The 24,490-nt window shown below is 48.3% G+C and overlaps 1 protein-coding gene across 3 annotated transcripts in view; it reads left to right on the top strand.

The window, feature by feature from the left end:
* The window catches only part of TTYH3 (tweety family member 3), a 99,577-nt gene extending 82,816 nt beyond the window's left edge, over positions 1-16,761 (top strand). Inside the window, exon 14 of one of the 3 annotated variants that reach the window (XM_043523685.1) lies at positions 16,561-16,761. In XM_043523685.1, the coding sequence (XP_043379620.1) occupies positions 16,561-16,746 (186 nt within the window). In that variant the 3' untranslated portion in view covers positions 16,747-16,761. Of the gene's footprint in view, positions 1-5,045; positions 11,405-16,560 lie in introns of those variants that run through there. The other 2 variants (XM_037910070.2, XM_037910071.2) reach the window with 2 other exon arrangements.
* The last annotated feature ends 7,729 nt before the right edge of the window (positions 16,762-24,490 follow it).

Consider the following 24,490-nt stretch of genomic DNA (forward strand, 5'->3'; position numbering starts at 1 on the left):
CTTTCATTAAGTTCTGCCATAGAATCTTAAAACCAAACAATTCCTCCTGCACCTTGCTTGTTAGAACCAGCAGCTGTACTGCAAGCTCACATATGTAGCTTTCCATTTTATCGTTGCATTCAGGGCTATAAGTAAGCGACTTTCCCCTGATGGCCAGACACAAGCACTAAAATTCTTGATTCTGCCTAGTTTTATTTCAACACTTCCGTATGCCAAAAGCATTCCCGCAATTTCCTGCATACGCTGTGGATGGCGTGCCAGCGAGTCCTTTCCTTGCACTGCTTCGTTGTCAGAGTAATATGCTGTTACAACCAGTCTCCAGGATAGCCCTTATTCCTTCCCTCCCCATAGTGGTTGGCAACCAGAACTAGTTACAGTAGGAATGAATAAGTGGTTGGTACCAGGTCTTGTAGTTGTACCTCATGAACTGTGTGACTTGGTCGAGTTGAGGAGTATGGTGTGTAATCTGAATTCCTGAGCAACTCACTGTAACTAGATAAAGTACGTTGTGATCAGTCCAAAGAAAACTCTAATCACTACTGAAACAAAGTGGAAATGTTAGCACCATTTGGAATGCAGGATTCTTTCCAATCGGGTTAGTATGGTGCACAATCCACAGTTTGCATCCTGTCACCAGACATACTTGTACATAAAGCTGCTGCTCCTCTTCCACATCCGCCATTCCTGCTGGGACTTCTCTGCTGTCACCTCACACTAGATACCATTGTCTCATGTCACTGCTTGGTCTGCTGCCTTGCCATTTGTCTGCTCTGCTTTGTGATGTGCTTGGGGATTTCTAAGATGCTGGCTGAATTGGTGGGGGGGAATATAGTTGTGCCTTGGTGCACTCTGTGACAGTGTGTGAATGGAAATCTACGTGAACAATTAATGCATGATGCTAGTGCTCTCCAGAATGTCACAGCTTTCTCCACTCTTGTAGCACTCTTGCAGAGACCTTCCTTGGGCATCCACGCTTGGTGCTTTCCTGCTTCCTTATTCCTGCAGGTATTCTAGTGGCCCTCTTAGCAACATTGTGTTTAAGGGTCTATCAACACTATTTATTGTAAACTTTGTTTTACAGGGATTTGACTCGGGACTTAAAATATTCTCTGGACTGAAACTTGACAAAGTCTCAGCCTAGAATCTTTTCTGTGTACCAGGGTCAGGCCAAGAGTCATATGTGGCTTTGCAAAAATAAAAGGTTGTTGCACTCTCCCCAAGATCTCGAAAATTGTGCTCATCTTAAGCCGTGCTTCTAACTATAGTTCTCTTTAAAAACTAGAACTCTGCGATTTCAGGATCCGCTGGCTGGCCCTATCTCCCTGCCCTGAAAAAAGGCAGTTGATACGTTTTTTGTTTTTGTTTTTTTTATTGCGCCCAAAATTGTCTAAGATACTTGGGTCAAACCTTAAAATAAATAAAATTCAAGCCTTGAAGCTTCAATTTGCAGCTGATTTAAACCAGGATAAGCCATGGGGTTTTAGCATTTAGCATGTTAAGCATTTTTGCGATACAGAAGTACTGTATTCCTCCGCTGCCTCCAGGGATTATATTGGATGGGAGTGGTGCATATACGTGGTACAGTCTTGCAGTGTAGTGTGTGATAGCTGTGAAGTACTGGTGATCTGCAAAGACCACAAGGTTTACCTGGTTTACGTTCAGATACGGCCTCTTAAAGTCAGAATTTTTGTGCCTGCAAAGTGTATTTGTTAGGCACCTACTTAGCCAATGTGTGCTGAGAGAACGTTTCTGAATGTTTTTTGCCCATAATGGGGGGGCGGGGGGAGTCTGATTCATTAGGGAGTAGGGTGGGGGAGTACACTTTTTTTTGCAGAAATGCTAAAACATAAATATACCACCATACCATAGCAGTTCTCGTTGACTGATGGTAAGTGATGTGTGTCAAAGTACAAGATACCAGGACAATCAAAATATCCATCTACTGGGTAGTTCATGATGGTGCAATAGGATAGCTAACAAAATTATGAAAATACATGATAAAACTTGTATTGCTTATGTGGCTTTAAAAAGAATAAATGTAGGTATATAGGCACCTGGATGCTGGAAGGATCCATAATACATGATTTTATAACCTTCTATGAAAGCTGGGTTTTTTGTTTTTTTTTTTGTTTGTTTTGTTTAAGGAAATTAAATACAACAGTCTACCTTGAAATAACTTTAAGGTTGTGTCACAGACAGGCAATATCCCAGCCAACACTGGCTTGAGGATGGTACTTTGTCTTTGACTTAGCTGTGAACAGTCTCTTTGTTTTTTGTTTTCCCAAATGTCTGTCCACACTTAGTGGCTTTCTACACAGTTAGCTGTTTAGTCACTTTAATGGTTACAGGTAACACCATTCAGGTTGTCCCTCTGGCAGTTTTCCTGACATCACCGACAGGGCACCTGTATCTACAAGCCCACCTTGATGTTAGCATCTATCTGAGCTCTTTCCTATGCTCCCTTGGAAGTGCAATGCAGGCGTAATACCTCAGAGTGGTATCTGTAGCATGTGGGGTAATGCACTCTCAGGACCAGCCAATTCTGTTGTTAGGGGTTCCGTAAGCACTTCCAGAACAGTGAGATGAGCTGCTTGCAAGAAGACATTCATGTGTCTGACTCCAGAAGAGCAAAACACTGTTAGCTGCCTTACTACCAAGTTCTAACTATGTTGTATGTGGATGCACAACCCTATTTCAAGCTAACCTTGCCAGTAACTGGTTACGAAATTGGTTAAAAATTGTAATGTGGACACAACCTAAGACGCAGTACACGTGAACTGAGAACATCAGCCTTAACTCTGACTTCCATGGCTTTTGTCAGCTTGAGACATTTTATGGTGGTTTTAAGGTAGGATAGAATTTAAAACAATACCTTCTGTTTCACTTTCTATCCAATTTTCTCTTTAGTTTGAATTATTATTCTATTTTTTGGTGTTATTCAGACTTCTGTATTGTGAATAAATGGGAGCAGGGGTCCAATATCTTTTTGGCCTCTGCATGCCACTGGGTGTATCTGGTACATCATTTAATGCACCCCACTAGATTGCTGTTCTTTTGATTGAACAGTTCTTCTATAGATGGCGGCTGCAGGTCTACGTGTATTGTCTCTCTAGGAAGGGATGTGAAAAATGTGTTCCTAGATTCTTTATCTAAACACTGCCTTTAAGAACCTTGGTGGATTGAATTAATGCAGTCATCCACTTCTCTTCTAACACCCTGCTTCTCACCCACCCACCCAACACAGATGGAGTGCTACTGTCTGAAAAATTCTCCTTTTAAAAGACTCCTTCTTCGAGTGACGCCAGTGGGGAAATCCAGCTCTGCCTGCTGTCCCTGAAATACTCTACTTTTATAGGGTTCCTCAGAGGAGAACTTTGATCTAAATCACTTTGTTGAGCTTACTGTATTTAACTCTCTGGTAGAAACACATAAGTCCCAAACTTCTTATTTTTGGGGGTAGTGGGGCAACTATAGTTACACACCTGTGTAGATCATCATCCATAGAACTGCTAGACTCCTTTTCAGTCCTTCTCTCAATGGTGAGAGCACAGATAAGACCAGAGAGAGAGAGACAGACACACACTCTTCTACATTTAGACACTAGTGCTGGGCTGGGTCATTGTTACCACAAAACACCCATGTCCTCTCTCAGGTCAAACATTTCTGATGCAGGAAGGGACTTAAAAATGAACAGTCAGTGAGTACACAAATGAAGCATCAACATCTCTACAAGCTAATACAACTAGGGATCCCTGTGCTCTGCTCTGAGGTGGTGAGCTCTTCTACGATACAGATTCATTCCTAGACACTGACAGAATAATGGCAAAATGCTGTTACCTTACATAGTGCTCTGGTCTCTGCTGTGCAGGTACAGAACACTTCACAGTGTTCTCGTCAAATGGGAAAGATTCATCATAATGGAATTTAATTTTTTACACTCAGTTATATAACTTGTTACTTTAAGTGACAGCTTAAAGGTTGAAAAATCAGTTTTTGAACAACATTATCAGGAAGTAAAGACAAAGTTCATAGCAGCTCTTTGTAAAGGAAAGTGCAGGAGGGGAGCAGGAATTAACCCTGCTGACATCTGTGTCTTTTGTCCAGCTGTAAAGCATATTAATGCCATGATGACACAAGATGGAATTCCACCTGTTTACAGTAACAATGTTTATGACGGGAGCTTCATGAAGGCGCAAAGTCTCTATGCTTACTGCTGTGTACAAGTCCTAGTGTTGAGGGTTTCATTCCTGTGTTCTAGCAAAACTGAAGATGGTTTGGATGAGTTCATATCATTCAGCTACTGGATTCCCTTGGAGCGGTCTTCTAAAAACAATCTAGCCATGATGAATTTCCACCTTCACCCCAGAATCAGTCTTTATTACTGGCAGGCTGTAGGAAAACTGTCCAAAGCCAGGTTTTGATACTAACCATCCAGTTATTGTTAGTGGATATCAGTCTAGTTCCAGCCTTATTGTTATCTTCTGTGGACAGATGACTGCCCTGTGCATAACCTCAGCTGTCCTCTTCTAAGCTGCTATTGTCATGATGCAGATGGTCTATTGACATCTTCGTTCTCCTGAGAACATGAAACATACCTCCTCCCGCCTTTTTACCCCCAACCTCCCCATCTTCCACAGGGCTGAAGGTGGCAATCTGACTGCTGAGCCACTGAAATCCTGACAGGTGGGTTTTTATATAGGCATTGCACCCACATTCTTCTCTTGCGTTCAGAATACTTGGATTAAATTGTCTATTGTTTCTTGACGCTGGTGTTTCCATCTTGCTAGGAGCTTGACTAAATCGGCTAGTTCTTACATGAATGCCTCAGCCAGCCTCTTTCTGTAACAGGAGTAAAAGCGTTAGTCACTCTGACTTGGCTGTGTAATGGCCTATGAAAGATTGCTTGTCAGAGCCTCAGAGGACCATGCTCAAGGCTCGTTGGTAAGCTGTTAACACCAACCCAAGTGAGCTGGGAGGTGCTAATAATTTGATTCAAAGTTCACATCATTCTGACTTACTGTTGTTGTTTTTTTGTCTTCCTCCAGTACACCTCCAGCATGAGAGCCAAATACCTCGCTACCAACCAACCTCGCCCAGACTCTGGCAGTGTGCATTAAAAACATAACGCAGACACAGTAAAACTAAACAAACGTGCCAACTGCTGCTACCCTGTGCTGTCAGTGTAGAACAACCCTGCTTTCCTGTCCCAAACCCAGCGCAACTCCTGCTTCCTCAATACAGACCACCCCTCCAACCTGGTACCTGTGCATTGGCAATCTGAATGGAAGCCCCTTTCAAATTAAATCTATACCTAGTTGTACGTGGAGAGAGAGAGAGAGAGAGTGTGCAAGCACCTGCAGAAGAACACCAGTTTGTCTGGGATTCACCTACTTGAGACCAGCTTTGTCAACAGTCTATCAGGAAACCTTTGCAAATAGTTTTACTTCTGTCTCCCCTACCCTCTCCATTCCACAGAGGAACTGGATGGAAGAACGTTGCAGATCTTCACTTCTGTGAGGTGATCCAGCGGAGCTGCTCAGTCTGCAGTGCACTGAAGAAGCAGAGACTGCGAGCCCATGACTATACTGTACAGATCGGGAAAGCCATGCCAATGTACACTCTTAAAAGTCACGTGCGCCTAGTGTTTTTAAAGAAGTCTTCTTGCCTGATACCTTGTGTGGAGGCTCCCTTCCTGTGTCACTGAATACCTACTTTAAGCTGGGAGTCTCACCTGGGCTCCCCTCTCTCCTCTGGTGACTTTAAATCAGCTTTTCCTTTCCCCTTTATAACCAGCTTTTGCATTCTTGAGGAGTAGGCGGTTTTCAGCACCAGCCAGCTGTCTCAGATGCACCCCTGCCTGCCCATTGCTGTGAGCCTGACCTTTCTGCTCCATCAGGGAAACCCCTGTACTCACAGATGGCATTCTGGGTGCTGCTTTTTTGAGATTGGGTGCACACAGAACACACAGGAGCCAGCAACTCACTTGGTGCCAATTTTTTCCAGGAAAAGACTTGTAAGACTTAGGGGTTTTTTTGCACTAAATAGTTTCAGATCTCTAGGGCAATAGCCTGGCACTAGGTCTCATGGGACAGTCAGCTTGCAAGAGCAAGAGAGATTGTAAGCTCCAGTGAAGGAGTCCAAGGAGTTACTTGTGACAGACTGCTGGACTCTTCCATTAATGTTTGGAGTAGAAAAGTCAAGTCCCGTGGCATTGGCTTTAGAGGAGGATCCTGGGGCCTCAGCCCAAAGTTCGTCATAAGAGCAGCAAGGTTGCAGCCTCCTTGGCTCTGCGCTCCAGGATCAGAAAACAAAAGTCTTAACACATGAATGTTTGGGGGGCGGGGGGTGTTTTTTTTTTTGTTGGGTTTTTTTTTTCTGGTCATAACTGCTAACCACTAACTGCCATACACAAGGCACATGTGAATAAACTCCTAGTATCTCCTAGCACACTGTGCATGGGCCACAGGTGCAATGGAGTGTACCTGCAGGGGGCAGCATCCTACACCAGTTCTGTACTTCGTTGAAGAATGGTGCTCTACAGGACATAAACCACTTTTTACTAGAAAAGACTCCAATGTGCAGCTGTGCGATAAATGGATATGAACTTTATACTCCAGTAGATCAAAGCATAGTCCTTTCTGAATTTTCCTTTCTGTGCAAGCTGTCTTAATCTAGTTACTTAGGGAGACTTAAGCAAGAAACAGAACTAAAGTACAAAATCTCATAAATCTGAGGTGGGCCACAGGACAAGTGTGGTTCAAATCTAGCACCACAATATCTGATTGCATCAAAGGAGAACTCCTTTCTCATCTTTTAGTTTGCTCTGTATAGTGAATGTCCGTAATGTGGACCAGTCAGCCTAGCAATCTGCCTTTGCTCTGGATGATCTCATCAGACTTCTCCAGATCTTGTCCTTTTCTCTTTACTAGGGGGTGAGTTATCACCACTCGGGGAACATTTTGCATATTCCACGGATGATTAACTAGGATGCCAATACTGCCTATAGGGGAAGCTTACATACTCCAAGAAAAGGGGTATTTTGAGACATCTCAAGGAAATAGAAGCCACTAATGGATTAGCCTCCAACCTTTGGAGGAATGGGGAAGAAGGAAGGAAGGAAAGTAGCACACTGACAAGTTTTTCTTGGAGAGGAGGTCTCAGGGTAAACACTAGTTATGTTCCATCACAGATCCCTTAAAACCTGGTATGAGAGCTGCATGTGTGGGTGGGTGGTATACAAGCATGTGACACTGCTGGCTGACAAGCCTCTGGACCGTTGGATGCTCATAACAGCTGGTATGATTGAATGGGGAAAACTGAAACCATACTGTGACATTTTAGAGAAACCCCCATTTTCCCATAGTCAATTTGGACTATTTCCCATGTCTGTGAGCTAGGGGCTGCACAGACTCAAATACTTGAGGTTTTTAGATTTAGAAGAACTGCCCCAAAATCTGCTGCATGCCTCTCAGTAGTCCTTTAAGGCAAGTGTTGGAAGAGCATAAAGCAGGAAATAAACTTCAGTCAAATAGGTGCAGCTGTCGGCAGCTTTTGCTGTACAAAGAACACATGGGTTTTCCTACTGGGCCTTAGGAGAAGTAGGATGCAACATGCCAGAGCCAGCAGTCCAATGCTGGTAATAACAAAGAGCCAATACCTTTCAGTGCAGTATCCAGGCTGGATACTGCCTTAACTTGCTTCCTTCCCAGGCTTAGCTTAATCAGTTGTACTGTCCAGAACGAATTCTAACAGGGTTCATAGGCTATAGCCAGTTGCTGATTGGAGATCCGTGCTCTGTGACTTTAAAGTGTATTAAGGAAGAATTCTGTGGGACGCTGCACTCCCTGCGTGGCCAGCAGAACAAGACTGCTGTGTGAGTGGTGTACTGTGTGTACTGTATGGTTCCACCCAGGACTTCCTTTAATTAACATGGATTTTGCATTTTTGTAAAGAGTCAGAGCCCTACTGTCCTACTGCATATTTTAATGCAATGTTTCTATTTATTTTTTTATATGGCTCATTGGGCAACAGTGTGGCACTTCTAGGGGTTAGTCCAAATGGATCTGCTGCAGAGCCAGTAGCATGTGCTCATTAGTACGGGTGTGAAGTGATCGCTGTAGTCTAAATGACCAGTCTGGTTGGGGGGTGGGGTGGGTGGGGGTGTGTGTGTGCGCGCGCAAACCCTGAATGCATGTAGGCACAGCATGGCCGCCAAGGAGTAGACCTCTCAAAAATTCAAGATCTCCCAGAGTCTCTTCCCCCTTCCCCCGCCATAGGGTGAACAGCAGGAGCTTAGTGGCAAAGAGTTGTAAGTGGCACTACTGGTTATAGGAGGCTTAGATACAGTGAGTAAAACTGGAGTGTCTTTTTTTTTTTCTCTTCTGTAATTTGTATTGCATTTTAATGTGTGAAATGTCCATGCCAGATCACTCAGAATGTGTCCCAGCTGACTTCTCAAGAGCACATAATCATCTCAGAACCTAGCCACGTTGTTGCTTATTAGTACATGGCTCCAAAATTCAGGGGAACCGTGAGACTCTGATCTCCGGGCACCTTGCTGACAGCAAAACGGGAGGCAGCTCCTGTGTGGTTAGAAAGGTGATAGCAGCAAAGACACTTCATCTTTCTTTCTTTTTTTTTTTTTTTTCAAAAAAAAAAAAAAAGTGTAAACAGTCATCGGCTTGTCTGGTTTGTTGGGTTTCTTTCCACTCCATCTCGTACAAATGATGGGGTTTTTTTTTTGATTTTTTGGAACTGAAACCTTTCAAGCACACCAACATCTCCACAATGTGAAATGTAAATAGCATGTTGGACTCTTTTTTGTGTCCAGTGTTCAGAACTGCATTGTAATTGTAAAGGAAATCGAATCAAGACTTGGCTGTGAATTTCTTGTGCTGTCTTGGGAATATAACTGTAGTGTTTGTATCCTGTATGTACTATTAACTGAATTCATTTTACTTGCTGATAAAAGGGTTCAAATGGAGATCGCAGCATCCATCATGTGACCAAACCTGCCCGGGGGGAGGGGATTTGATTGCCCCCCCACCCTCTTTGAGTTCTCCCCATGTGAAAGGTATTCATTTGTATAGCCAGCTCTGGGCACAGAGGGGTGTCCATTTGAGTGCTTTGAACTGGCTGTTTTGCATGGGGGAGGTTTTGGAATGGCCCCAGAGGAGGAGTCACACGGACGTTGCCCTTAGAACTTATAATGTTCATGTGCACAGTCCAGGCTTTCTCAGAAAGAACAACTTCCATGGGCTGGCCTTGTGCTCTGCTTGTAATTCTTGGCACTGTGGTGTGGACAGCAGATGGAGGCACTTGCTCAGCAGAATGTACAAATGCTTATGTAGATAAAACCCACCTCTGACTCCTGGGTCTGGTTTCTTCCCCCCTGCACCCCGGGAGCAGCCAAGGCTTGAAGTCAGTGCAGAGACTGCACAGTGCCCTTTTGGAGGGAGGAAAGGGAGAGCGTCACTCTGCTGACAGGGCCCCTTCAAGCTGATTTAAGGATAGGTGGGTTCCCATCCTTTTGTCAGAAGGATGGTGGTTACGTGGCAGGACCTGGGGAGCAGAGGGCTGAATGAAAGGAAATAATGGAGATCCTCATTGTGCTGAAAGAGACAGTGTAGCTTTGGGGGAGAAGGAAACTCTCCTCCTTGTGGCGCTTTCTTTCCCTGCATTGCAAAGTCCTTCATTACCAGGCAGGATATACCTGGATAGTATTGGAGCGTCATGCATGAAGACATTGGCTCCACAACCGGGAACTCCGGGATCTGTTCCCTGAACATGGCCAGAAATCCAAAAGGAGCCGAGAGGGAGGGAGTGCATATTGGCTATCCTAGCAGTCCTTCCCTCTAGCCCTTCTCCCGGGTGGTGTATTTCTGCCAGAGCAGCCTGGAAGAGCTGGGACTGTGGGTGGGAGGCACTAGCACTGTGGAGACTCTATTTCAGAGAGAGCGAAGCTCCTTGCTAGAGGCAGCCTGCAGCAAGGAGTATTGAGAGAAGCCAGGCTTCCAACTGCCTGCACTGCACCAAGAAGCCACACTGTCCCACAACTGTGCAGGGACACCAGCAAACAGGCAGGTGGAACATTACCCCTCCAATTACTAAGACAGACTCTGCTGCTCGTTGAGAAAGAGGACTTGGCAGGGCACCCCACCCGGCCCTGCATTTTACCCAAGATTCACTTTGCACTCCCAATCTCCCCCTCTTTAACTAGAAGCTGACATCGGGGAGTGACCTATACACGGTTGGCGTGATAGCATCGGGAGGCAGAAAATTCTAAATGTTATCAGTTCCTAAACTCTGAGAGCAGGCTGACCTTCCAAACAGATGAGTGGAGCCTCCTGCTGCCCCTCTTCTGTCAGTGCGTGGCTCCACCAAGTGTGGAGAGGGAGAGTTGGCCAGTGGTTAAAGCGCAGGGCTGGTAGCTGGGACTCATAGCAAACAAGCAGCAGTCTGGAATAAGAGCTATGTGACTTTGTGGGCAAATCACTTAGCCTCTCTGTGCCTCAGCTTCCCATTGTAAAAATGGGGGATCATTGACAAGAGGCATGATTTAATTATTTCTGAGATCTCTGAAACTGCCCATCAGTCTGAGGGCCTGGACAAAAGGAAATGGAAACTGATATGCCTGACAATATGCGAAGTGTGAAGTTTTATTCTAAAGAGGGTAACCCCTACCATTAGGGTCTTTCTAGGCACTCTGCGTTCAGTACCGCATTTCTCCTCTTAAAATTCCAAACTCTCTCCCTCCCACGTTCCCATTCCGAATCAACCAGCAGATGTCTCCAAAGGCCCAAGATCCAAAGGCAGCTGAAGTCAATGGAAAGACACCTATTGACTTCAGTCGTCTTTGGATCAAACCCTAGTGGCCCAGCTGTTGCATCACGCTCCTCGCGTCCCTTGTTCGCAAGCGTGAGCTGGGAAGTCCCAGTGGGTTTAGTTAACTGTCATCTTTAAGAGGGAAGTTTTTAATTTGTTTTTGACACTGTGCACGGAAACTTACTGGTGAACATGTAACTGGCCTTTTTGTAATTCTTTTGTTCTTATTCTTAACCATAATGGCTGTATATCGTACCACTTTATATACATATATGTATAATATATAAATATATACTTTTTTTAAACCTTTGGACCTGCTAGTTCCTTTCAAGTATTCCTGCACTTACCTAAAACGTTTTTAAATTGTGAGGGTTAAACTGAGGAGTGAGCCCATTTTGTATCTTTCCTTTTTCTTCGGTAGTTTTATTGATTGTACCGTAGCTATTTTTTACTGTAATTTTTGTTCTGAAAAATACTAAAAAAAACAAAAACAAAAACAAACCCTAAATGTAACTTGTGGTTTCTATTCAGCTTGGGTTTAATGTTTTAAAATAAACAAATGAAACTACATAGCACTGTTCTGTTTTGTAACCTTCTTTTATTGGTAGAATCTCTTGCTTTAATTTTGACATTTTGCCTGTTACTACATCGCTAAATATACACAACATTGTACATTGTGTTGATCCTGCTAATGCAGTGGTTCTCAAACTTTTGTATTGGTGACCCCTTTCACATAGCAAGCCTCTGAGTGTGATTTCCCCCTTATAAAAACACTTTAAAAAAAAAAAAAATTTAATACCATTATAAATGCTGGAGGCAAAGTGGGGTTTGGGGTGGAAGCTGACAGCTCATGACCCCCCCCATGTAATAACCTCATGACCCCCAGAGAGGTCCTGACCCCCAGTTTAGAACCCCTGTGCTAATGCTACCATGTGTTTTAACTGGTAAAGTTAAGCATGTGCACAAGTGTTTCAGAATTTGTGCCTTGTGGAGGATACAGTTTTGAATCTGCTACTATGGCAATTAGAAATCCTGGATCTGTCTCAGGGAGTTATATCAGGGTTCCAAATGTGGACTCTCTTCTGCAATTTGGTGTATAACATTTCTGAAGAGGCTGAAAGACCCAACTAAAGGTTTGGTTTTTTTTCCTCCTGGTAAAGGGAAAATTCTAAATCAAGGTGATCCTTTAAATACAGTTTAAATTTTTAATCTCTCCTGAAGAGTCTGCTGTTGAGCATTTGGAAGGAAAAATACTGGATCCACTGAGTTTTGAAAACTGCTAGTGAGTATTTCTGGTCACTGTCTTGCACAGCACTTTCTTTGACCATTTGTCACATTCAGGTGTAACGTGCCCAGGCGAAATGGCAAAACTGGTGATTGGGGGTGGGGGTGCGCTCATGTGCCTGCCCACCACACTCTTGAATAATCTTCATACTATGCTACGGGAACTGTCCAGCTAATGTGTTGAACATGTCAGTCAGGGGACTGAATTTTATGATTGTTCCAAAAGCTCACTATCACACTGTTCTTTGCTGTAGTGTGCTTGAACCGCAACAAGTAAAGGGTTAACTTTACTGGTGAAGTTCAAACTTGACTGTACACATTCCCATATTTATGAATACAGTGTGGGGGGAAATCCCATGTTAGACCATCACAGACCCCTTCAGAAGACTACAAAATGACTGTAAACTGCTCCATAAAAACACCACCTGAAGGCAAGCTGATTGGGGCAGTTTGTAGTTGAATTGTCTCCCTCCTTACCTGGCTGCAGAGTAGCCAATAGGTGGTGTGTGTTTTGTTTTTTGCAGTTCATCTGTAACATCCTCTGATCACAACAGCAAAATGAATCCTTTTCCTTCCTGTACTGCAGTTTTGGTTGATCTGTTCTGTCTATTCCTATCAGTCTTCGTTGAGGGTTTTATTACTAGCTGCTGTCTGTCTTCTACTCCCTGACTGCTGCGTGAATTGAGGGTCACGTGCATGAAAAGATTAAATCCAGGAAACCACAGTAAAGCCAAACTCATGATAGTGCTGCCAGCTCTTGCCATTCATCCCAGCTAACTAATTCAAGCATCTTAGGATGGGGTTACTGGGAAGGGAGAAAAATGGGGACCTCCAGAGTGCTTGTGCAGGAGGGAAGGAATCGCAAATGGTACTAGGGAGAAGGCAGAGTAATCTGGTAATGGAAACAATTTAGTAAAAAAAATTTCTAACCCAAATGCTAGCACAAGAGCCCCACAGCCGCGGAATTTGCTTTGAGAAAGCAGGTATGTGATCAGACTGGGTTCAGTTTAAGTGGTACGTCTGTATTGTGTGTATCTGATCTGCTGAGAGATTTTCATGCCGTACTTTAATGTCATCACCAGGTGGCAGCAGTCTCCTACATTGAGATCTGATTCTTCAGCTTCTTGCCTGGGTGAAAGAAACGGGGCTTCTAGGAGAGATTCTGGCTGTAGGGCACAATAGAATGTCCTGGATCACCCTTACTGCTACCTCCCCTTCCTCCTGTCTAGTCTCCTCCTCCCTTTTTTCCCCCATACTGCCCCTTGCTGTTAATAATCAACTTCTGATCTCCCCCAGACGCAGAGAGCTTACTGGACTCCGGTCTGGGTATTCTGCTGCCTGCGAGGACAGGGCTTCAGGAGCAACCTGTGCATCAGATGAACAGGGTCAGTCCCTGGCACTGCAAGGCGCCTGTAACAGATGTGTTGAGATAATGGGCTTGGGCTCAGGCCCTCTGTAAGTCAGTGGAAAGACTCCATTGACTTCAGTGGTGTCTTGGAGCCTGATCAGAAGCTTTCAAGGAGGGGCTGGATTAGGCTTCTCTTTTCCTATAAACTCAATGCTTTGCATTTCTCTGTCCTCTATATTATCTGAGGAGTCTTTGCAGACATGAACGGCCCTGAGGCCTGTGAAGCAGGTAAGGGAATGTACAGGGATCGCTGCCCCCTCACCTGACATGCAGCTGTGTTCCACTTTGGGCAGCTAATGTTGGTGGGTGTAATAGCTGTTTAGGGCAGGAAGTAAATACCATGTCCCCGTGCTGTTGCTGTGGGAGTGGAAGTAGGTGGGGTATCCTTACCCAAGCTAGAATATGGTCAGAACAATGCTATTAACAATAGAGCTGGATGGGGCTGGTGGGGGAATTCTACTATAGATTTCTTAACAACCCCAAACCCTTGCTTTTTCCAAAACCTTTCAAGTGGCTTTTTGGTGAGGGAAAAACTGAAGGCTGAAAATGCTGTTTCCCGAGAGTGGTAATTCAGCTGCCTTATCTTTGTTCTGTAGGGGCTGGGATCCCTGGCTACACTACATCTTCCATGATATGCACCATGCTCCCTGTGCTGGGTGACATGCTGTGGTGAGGCCAGCTAGGGAACCTGGCCCTTACTGTAGAGAAGAATGGGAGCATGGGGCACCCTGATTGCAACTCTGATGGGACCCCACGGAGGCCTTTCTGAACTGAACTTCAGGGCTTAGGCTAAAATTTTTCAGATGTTTGTGGGGGTTTTTTAACAACTCCTTCCCCCCCCCCCCCCAAAAAAAAATTCCATAGAAAGCAGCCATTTTCTTAAATCCACTGAATACAATTTCTGCAAATTCTCATTGAAAACTTTTGACCAACTCTTATTACTACCCCTGTTCTTATCTGTAGTGTTGCACCATCTTAAATGCATACAAATTGTCAGAGCACAGTTCTGCCTTTTGCCCAAAAGACAGAGGTCTCATGCTGATTCTGCAGCACTGGTCCACTACTGATCCAGAGGGCTGATTACAGCCACCTGACTTATCAACACCACTGCCTGGAAAGGTGAAGCCTTCTTGTTTAAGTAGTGATGTGGCCTAACCCTGCTTACCTTGGGGGAACTGATAGGAATTGCAGCACAAACTCCCAGGCTGCAGACATGTCACACCACTAAACCATTTTACTCAAGGGGAGCCCAGTACCTTGCAGTGCACATGACATGGGCCATAGGAATTATTCCCGTCTTGCCTCCCTGTTTCTGGAGACCGGAGAAGGGGTGGTGAACTTGGTAGCCCAAACAGTGGGGAAAGGCTTAAGCATCCACAACCTGAGCTCCTGTGGCTGGAGACTTCTGTGTTTCTGCTCCGTCTTAGACACCAGCTATTCACTGATTTAGCAATTGACATCGGTAGGTGGTATGAGCTGGGTTTGGAAAGAGTTCTAGCCAATGGAAATGGCTGGGCAAGGTGTGGGAAGGAGAACATGACTGTCATGAAGCCCTTGTAATAAAGGGAAATGAAGGAGCCTATGGAACAGGTGCCATATGCTCAAGAAATGACTCACTCCATGTGCCACGCATCCTTTGACTTCAGAATTAAGGCAGAATCTTTTGAACCAGACTGTTTTACAAGTCCCTGGGGTAAGTCGTGAGGGAGTCTGACTGTTTCGTGGTGTTTGTCCCTGAACAAATATCGGGATTTGGAGGGTAATGGGGGTCACTCCTACATCTGAAGACACTATCTCTGGGCAGACCTGTGCTGGTGTGTGTCTCGCTGTAGAAAGCAGCAGTCACACACGCTATGCTTGGCTTGCAAGCTATTTGGCTTTCTTGAACACTGATCCGCTGTTGGAGACTTCTTTGGAATTAGGATAATTTCCATGGTGGGGGTAGATGTTTTGCTTTTCCTAGTGTCAGTCTGAATCTGGATGAGGGATGTGAACTTTCTTTTTACAGCTCTTGCTTCTTAATATAATTGAAATCTGTATCCTTGTACTTGGATCTCAGCTAGGAATAATCTTATTAGGAGAGCAAGTTGAGCTGGGACAGCATTAATGAGTATGCTATGGCTGTATAGTGCAACTCTTCCAGAAGGCCACCCATCCCTGACTGTATCAATACACAGGTACAGTGCCAGCTTCCCTATGTTGCCTTGCAAATAACCTGGCAGGATTAGTCTCTAGGCAGGACTAGCTTCCTTCCCATCCTCAACAACTGCCAGCTTTGCTTCATTTCATCTCATTGTGGGCTCTAGTGAAAGCACTTGTTTTGTCCGGAGATGAAGTGCCTGTGTCCTCTACCTCCCCCTGCCCCTCCCCCCCAATCCGAGATGATTAAACCTGAGCTCATCTCAGAGTGAGTGGGTTTCTGGCTTCCACTGGAAAGTGTGAGGAGAAATCATTGACGAGAGTAAGAGCCTGTGTGGTTCACTGTGTAAATATTTTACCGAGTTTGATGTCTCCCACCAGGGCTCAGAATGTGAGAATGCCACCTGCACAATGACCTTTAACGAGGCTGTACCTATCCAATAGCACTACCCTGCCCTTTCCCAGGAGGGAGGGCTCGAATCCTTGATCCACACTTCTACACTGTCTACTCATGCAACAATGTGCAAAGTGCAGCTCTATGCTCAGGGACAATCCCCTGGGAGAACCGTACAGTGAGGGTTAAGTATTTGTCAGAATAAAGCTTTGTAGATGGAGAAGCTCAGCTGGAAGGAGCAATTCTAGGTATCTTTTGGCAAAGGGAGGTGGTCGCTTTGGTTTGGGGGGGGGGGAGTGTGAAGAGAGCACAGGGCCATATTTTCAAAACTTGTGTGCCCCACTTGTCAGTTGCAGTTAGTGGCAGTTGCAGGTGCTCTGAAAATTGGACTCAGAGGCTCAAGTTGGGAACCTAGAACGAGTGGATGTTACGAAGTTTGGGAGTGACTTGTTCTAAGTCGCATGCCAGCTCAGGGGCCATTACATATAGCTCTTGTAAGTCTCTTTTACAGAACAGGAGGGACAGGAGCCATCCCCTGGCAAATGTCTCATCAGAGGGGCAAAATGCTATTTCTGTGGAGCAGGGGCCTCCAACCTGTTCCTCCCAACACATAATGTGGAGCATGACTCAGTTTTATCGTCTGCCTGAATGCACAGGGCCCGTCCATGCAGCTCTGCCAGGGAGAAGGGGTGGATAAGTTTAGTGAGTCCAGACGGTCTTCGAGCAGCAATTACACCACCTTTAAACAGAAGCTTGAAGAGAAGTCTGTTTTGTTTGACCACAGGGTGATGCTGAAGTCCCACAGTGGAGAATGAGACACATCTGTAAAGTGAAATGCCCTGACTCCAAGACAATAGAGGTGCAATGTCACTCCTCAGCTGGCTCGTTTGGTAAGCGACAGCCCTGAACCCCAGCAAAAGAGCCTTTCTCTGGGCACACCAGCTTGGGGCACTGTATACAGGAGTGGAAGCAGAACTACATGTCTCACTGTGCTCTGTAGAACGGTCCTATTCACAAACTGGCCCTGACTCTGGTTTGGTCGTCTGCCTCCAAAAATGGGGTTCTGGCCAACAGTCCTTCACTCCCTACGACCGTTTCTGCACTGCAGGGCTATGTTCAGCCACTGCTGAGCAACCAGTGGGATGCCCCGCCCCACCCAGTGTCTTAATTCGTTACTGTTCAGACCCTTGGCAAAGGAGCTGGAGGAAAGCAAAACCCCGTGCGGATAACTTCTCCAGCATTCACCCAGCATGATTCCTCTGGGCTGGCCATAGGCCCTCTGCCAGAAGGGGCCTCTATAAAGCCACGTGGTGGTGGTTCAGTAAGTGCTGCTCCTGGGCTCGGTGCTGGGCATGTCATACTGGAGGACAGCTGGGGTCCCTGCCCTGTATGGATGATGTAAATGGGTGGGCAAGATCCTGGCTGACCTGAGGAAGGCAAGTGAGTGGTGCAGTGCTGTACTCAGTAAGCGGGAGGGCCTGGCCCAAGAAAGAGATTTAAGGGATGAGAGAGCAGTTGCCAGGCACCAGGCTGGCCACTGCACTATGAAATATGACTGGCCAGGAAGCTTTCACAGGAGCTCCTCCGCTTAGACAACCTTGACTTACATCCCAGCTGCCAGGAAGGGCTTAGAGCTCAGCTCGCCAACTAATGACCGCTCAGAGTGCCCTGCCCAGCGTGTCCACAGCCTATTCTTGCCTCCAGGCCTTAGGTAGTGGCTAGGCAAACGGGCTGTGTGCGCTAAAGGAGAACCTCTGGGTCTCCTCAGGAGAGAATGAAACTCTCAGCCGAGCTGCACAAGGACTATTCAGATTGCCCCCACCTCGTTGTCACACTGCGCTGGCTGTGGAGTGTGGCAGAGACACTCTGAAGTGTCACCTCTTTCGCTGTCAAAGGGAGAGGGAAAGCCTCTGCTGCCTTGAGGAACAGCCCCCTTGCCTGTGTTCGCCATGGGAGTGACACAGGGGAGTTGGAGAGGGACCTAGCCATGGAGCTGGACAACATCCTTTGTTCCCTGCCATGAGCAGGGAGGGGGAGTGTGGGCTGGGCCTGCCACACCCCTGTTTCAGGGAGTGCGATCCTAGGAGGCGGGGAGAGCAGCTGCTCTGGGGCCTGGCTGTTTAATTACAGGTTCAGATGTAAAGAAGTGAAAACCCTTTCCATAGAGGGACTTTCTCTGCTGTGTCCAGTTTCATCTGCTCTCTGTTTTCAATTACACAAGCATTTACGCTGCATTTCCCGTGGCCGGTGTGGGATCCCTGTGCTGGGACCGGGCCAGCAGTGAAGTCTTCCTTTGATTGGACCAATTAAGAGCAGGGCGTTCCTCACCAGCTCAAACCAGTTTAGAGACAAAAGCCCCAATTGTTCCCATTTAAGTCTCTACAAAACTCAGTTTGCCTTCAGCCTGCACCCCAAAGCTCAGCGAGGGTAGCATCCGGAGTCCTGTACCCCCAAGAGTCCCTCTGCACGGCCGGTTGTGCCCCCCCTTGCACTTACTGCCAGCCATGTGGTGTGAATGCTTTCTGTTGGGCTATGGACCTGAGTCAGGGCCAGGGGCTGCCCCTAGTGTCCCTTTTCAATGAGTTTTCACTACTCCGATTCAAAGATTTCTGCTTGGTTGGAAAGGGAGTCCTGTTTTTTACACACTGCAACCAGCCTTAGAGGGCAGGATCAGCTGCCTCAGACACTGCTCCCCAATAGCTGGGCGAGGTTCCACCGTCATTTCTGAAAAAGTTACAACACAATCTCCAGCTCCCGCACAAATTGTCTGAACTCTTCTAGGCCCTGGGGCTCTTCCAGATCAATCACTCTCTGTTAGATTGTACCCTATTCAGAATACATGCAGCTCCTCGGGGGGGCCACTGTTTGTCACAATGATCTCCTGTACAAGATGGAACAGTAAGGAGGGGCGTGGGGGGCTTGCTGGTTTTCCTCTGGGCCAGCTAGCAGGATTGCCAACTTCAAGAGATCAAAAATCATGCGTTGGACTCCTAACAATCATGAGATTTCAAAAGCAGATTGTATGGTGTGTGCTTGGTCAGTCTCTTGATGTTTGACCTCCCCTGCCTGTCCTTGGGGGCTGTGCATGTGACAATGAGTGTTACCCAGTCTCCCACCTGTACTGGAGAAGGTGAGTTTGGCCCCTGCTGCAGGGAACTCTCCCTTCCCCACATCGGTCCTTCTCTCACCCAGCAATTAATCCTGTCTCTTAGTGCCCTATCAGTTTTTTCCCCAACCAATCCCCCCTCAGTTCAGTCGCTCTGCCCCCCCCATCACCACCCCATCAGTTCAGTCCCTTGCCCCCAGCAACGCCTGCCGCCCTCAGTTCACCCTCCCAGCACTCACCCCGTTGCCTCAGAACCCACCATCAATATAGACCTCCACCCTATCACCCTCCCCCTCCTCACTTCAGCCCTCCTGTTGCCCTCTGGCCATAGTTCAGCCCTCCCAGCCTCACCCCTGCTCCGCTTAGGGTTTTTCAAACACTGCCTCTCCCACCCCCCCAGGCCTGTGGGGGCTGCAGTGGGTTCCTCCCTCCCACTTCCCAGGCTGGAGCCCCTGGAAAGAAAATCCTGACATTTGAGAGTTCTATTGCGAGATCATGAGTCAGGCTTAGTTTTACTTGGCAATCTCGTCTCTCCCACTTAATGCGTGAGAGTTGGCATGTCTGCTGCAGTGTCCCTGTCCAAGCTCCCCCATAGCCCGGCCTCCCTTGTCCTCACACTTCCCTGCCACCTGGGCCTGGGTTTTGTCGCTGGATTTAGGGAGCCTGCTTTTCAGCTGTGGGTGCCTGACGTTAGGTAGGTGCTTCGGGGGCTCCCATCATAGGAGAGACTGTTGCCGATTTGTCTCGGGAGCTGGGAGGCAGAGGTAGGCATGGGCGGCACGTTCTATGGGCCTGTGGGGCCCGGGCACCAGGAATATTCCTGTCCCAGGGGCCTGGCTCCAGCAAAGTTTCCCACCTCCCTACCACACATACACTCCCCCCACGCTTCCTCTGGCCCCACCTGCCGCCCCCGGGCGATTTAAAACAGCCTGGGGGCTCCCGCTGCCACCCACAGCACAGTGGGGCTGAGCGGCTTCCCGCGGGCTCGTTCCACATGTGTGAGGGGGTCGTGCTGCTGCGCGCCGCCCCCGCCCCAAACACCCCTGAGGCCAATTTGGAAGCTGCAGGAGCGGTGCCAGGAGACAGCAGGGTGAGGAGACCCCCCGGCCTGCCCTGCCTAGGAGCTCCTGCCGGAGGGGGTGCCCCAGGTAAGCATCAAACCCCCACATCCACTTCCAGAGCCTGCACCCACACCCCCTCTGCAAACACACCCTTTGACCCCCAAATTTCCTCCTGCACCCCCACCCCCGCATCCCCTCTCTCCCCCGAACTCCCTCCCAGAGCCTGCACCCCGCACCCCCCCAACTCCCTCTTGCACTCCCACCCCCCTCCCCTGCACCTACTTTTGTCCCCAAACTCCCTCCCAGAGCCTGCACACCCACCCCCTCCTGCACTCCTGCCCAGAGCCTGCACTCCAGACCCCCTCCCCCACCCAAACTCCCTCCCAGAGCCCGACCTCTCACCCCTTTTGCACCCAAATTCCCTTCCAGAGCCTGCACCCCTCCTGCACCCCACTCCCCTGCCCCAGCCCAGAGCCTGCACCCAAACTCCATCCCAAAGCCTGCACCTCAGACCCCGTCCCCCACCAAACTCCCTCCCGGAGCCTGACCCCTCACACCCCCTGCATCCAAACTCCCTCTCAGAGCCTGCATCCCCACCCCCTCGTACACTCCAATCGCCTGAACCCCAGACCCCCTCCCCCACCCAAATTCCCTCCCAGAGCCTTAGGCAGGTGTGTGTGGGCAGTTTGCAGGGGGGGTTCTGGGCACCACCAAAATTTCTACAATCCTGCCGCCCCTGGAGGTAGGTGCAGGCTGAACAAAGCAGCTGAACGTTTGAGCTAAGCCCAGTGTTGACTAGATGGTGATTTCCACAAGGAGGTTTTGCAGTTAAGATGTAGCTATCCTCCCCTGCCACCCAGTAATCAGAAACAAAAGAGAGAAGCCTAACTGTGCTGACAGGTTTCTAGGTCACCAGAATATCCTGTGTTTCCCTAAATAATATGTTTACAAAGGATGCCCCATACTGTGCCTGCCAGGGACTGCTGAATGGGCTGATTTGCATTCACATTTACCATGCAGAACACTGATTGGGCTCAGGCCCGTTTTTCCTGTGTGAGCTGGTGTCTGCTGCAGTGGGGGCTGCTGCTCGAAAACTTTTCCCAGGGAGCCGTTTGTCTCAAAATCCTAGCGGTTAAAAGGAGCCGGTGCTTAAGGTTAATGCCAAAATAAGGAGCATAAAGGAAGTACTTTCTCCTGTGCTCTAGGGTGTGATTAATACTTAGCTTTACTACAGAGCCTTTCATAGGTGGCTCGCCACATGCTTTACAGCACTGATCAATCCCACAACATGCCTGGGAACCTGTTATGCACAGGTGACTGCGACACGGAAAGGGATTTGATTACAGTAGGTCAGCAGGAGAGCTAGGAATGCAACCCCCCCTGGCCTAACTGCTGGCCCGTGTGCCAGCCACTGGGCCACGCTGCCTCTCAGCTGTCTTACTATATACTTAGTGCTTATAGCACCTTTCAGTCATAAATAGAAATCTGTTCTAGGATGGAGGGTAAATACTATCCTTTTTTGCAGATGGGGCAACTCAGTAGGGTGATCATATGTCCTGTTTTTCCCAGGACAGTCCCTTTTTTAAGTCCTGTCCTGGCCTTCCTGACTTTTTTGATCAGTTGGCAAGAGCAAATGGGACAAATGCCCACTTCTGTCAAAAAAGCGGGGTGCAGTGCAGGGGAACATGCAGGGAGAGGGAAGTGAGCAGTGATGCCAGCCACACACAGAGGGAGAGGCAGGGCTCAGGCGAGCAATGACACCAGCCCCAGCCTCGTGCAGCGAGCAGGAAGGGGAGGGAAGTGCCTTTGGGCCAGTCCTGCGTGATGTCCCATTTTCCATTTGGGAAATATGGTCACCCTACAACTGAGGCACAGAGGATTTGTGACTTGCTCCCATCACAGGAATAGAATCCATGAAACTGGACACCCAGCCCCCTGTCCTGTCAACTGGACAATGTGGAGAAGGAAGTTCCAGCTTCACGTCCCTGTAATGGGCTCTCTGGGAGGTGCTGCACCTGAGACACTGTGTGGCGGCTGTATGGCAGGGGGTGCCAGTGCTATTGGCCAAACCCTCCCAAAAGACTTAGACTGTTCTTACACTTGGGAAGCATAAATGCAGCAAGGTCAAAGATCATTAAGCCCTGTGAGGTGCTAGGGCCGGGGTGGCTAGGAAGGGCTTTGCAGTGTGAGACAGAAAGGGGAAAGCGTCTCTAAAATAAGAAGCTGGAGAGAAGATTCGGCATTTAGTTCAGAACTACACTAAGAGGAGAGCAGTTATTAGAGGTGTCCGTGATTGGGCTTCACATCCATGCAGAAGTGATTCTCTGTTATGCTCCCAAGACCAAAGTCATCCCAGCTGTAATGCCACTGAAATCCGCGGTCTTCCTTGCCCACGTCCTCATAGGCAGCTCTGTTCAGCAGTGCGAAGGTTTATATAGGACATTCTGTTAGTATCAGAGGTGACGCTTCTCTGGTTTCAGCCATCAGCTGTAGTCAGGCAGCCCCCCCAGAGTCTGGAGCAATAGTGCAAATAGCAATTTAAAATGTCTACATGTGCTGGTAAATTCCTTTCCCCCCACGCCACCCCGTGGGTCTGCCTGCGGTGTACACACAACCTCCCAATGCACACTGCACCTGCTAGGATCCCATGACACTAGATAGTGTCCCATGACACTAGATAGTGTCACGTAGCAAAGAGCAGAACAAAAAGAACCTGCCACAAGGAAAGTAACCTCTTCCCCCCCCACCCCCGCCACAAGCCTGCCTTGGAGCTGGCAATCTAGCCGGGGTGGGGTTAGGTGTGTGAATGGGCTGGAGTTCTGGACTGCAAGGCCACCATCCCACTTTGGAAGCACGCGTCTAGGCTTCAGATTGCCAGAGGAAACTTTGATCTTTGCCCACCTCACAAAATGACCAGTGCAAGCTGTAATCATCAGTAGGCTGTGCCTGGGAGAGCGCAGGACTGGAATGGAGGGATGGGGCTGGGGATGAGGTGTGCAGGAGAGGGCTCTAGGCTGGGATAGGGGTTGGGGTACAGGAGGGGGTGAGGGTGGAGCTGGGGATGAGGGGTTTGGGGTGTGGGAGGGAGCTTCGGGCTGAGGTAGGGGGTGGGGAGATGAGGGGTGGGGCTGGGATATAGGGTTTGGGGTGCAGGAGGTTGGGATGCAGGGAAGGTGTGGGGTCCTGGTGGCACTTACTGCGGTTCCAAGGAAGTGGCTGCCAGGTCCCTGTTGCCTCTAGGTGCATGGGGGCCAGATGGCTCTGCGTGGTGCATGCTGCCTTTGCGCCTGCAGGTGCCGCCCCCTGCAAATTCCATTGGTCTCAATTCTCAGCCAATGGGAGCTGGTGCTGGGGGCGGGGGCAGTGCACGGAGCCTCCCTGGCTGCCCCACTGCCTAGGGGCCGCAGGGACCTGGTGATAGCTTCTGGGAGCTGCATGGAGCTAGGGCAGGCAGGGAACCTACCTTAGCCCCAGGCCTCCACTGTGCCGCTGACTGGACTTTTAATGGCCAGTCGGTAGCTTGGTGCTGACCGGTGCCACCAGGGTCCCTCGGTTGAAAACCAGACACCTGGCAACCCGAAGTTTAGCTTATATCACTTCCAAAGCACCATGCGCTTACAAGGGAACAAGGCCCTCATGTTTCAGCCTAGGAATGGTCACGGGGGCGTTATACCAGGCTAACTGCACCCCGCTAATGACACCGGTCAATGTCCCCCTGTTGCCAAGCCCAAGAACTGCCCATCGCTGTGCAGGTTCCAGGAAGGAGGCGCGAGGAGATGGTTAAAAAGAGCTGGATTTGGCCCCGTTGTCCCCCCACCCTGCTCTTCGTAACAGCCCAGTGTCTCCTTTACACAGGACTGTGGGGGACACGGTAAAAAAAAAAAAGCCCTCTGTGAAAGAAGAGAAAGAGCCCCCCCCTCCCAAGCACCCCATTCTCTGAGGAGAAGTATCACCATGGCAACGCTCCTGCTCACAATGTCTCCCCGTTGCTACTTGGCCAGGGCTGGTAGGGGAGCTTTCTTTTTTTTGCTCACTCTCTATGGGGACAGTGATGTGTGAATAAAACCAACCTGGTGCGGACATGCACAAACTGAACAGTGTTCCCAAGTCAAAAATCCATGCTGCATTCACAGTGGAGGCGCTGCCCTTCCCGGCCCCTTGTCGGTTTCTGTGGGATGGGGTGGGTGGGGAGAATGGGATGGTTGTATAAAGTGTCTCCGGTTTGAGTTTGTGTGTGGGGGGGTTATTTGTTCTCCTTTAACAGAACAATGGGG

This window comes from Chelonia mydas, chromosome 10, assembly GCF_015237465.2.
Source record: "Chelonia mydas isolate rCheMyd1 chromosome 10, rCheMyd1.pri.v2, whole genome shotgun sequence".
Classification (NCBI taxonomy): Eukaryota; Metazoa; Chordata; order Testudines; family Cheloniidae; genus Chelonia; species Chelonia mydas.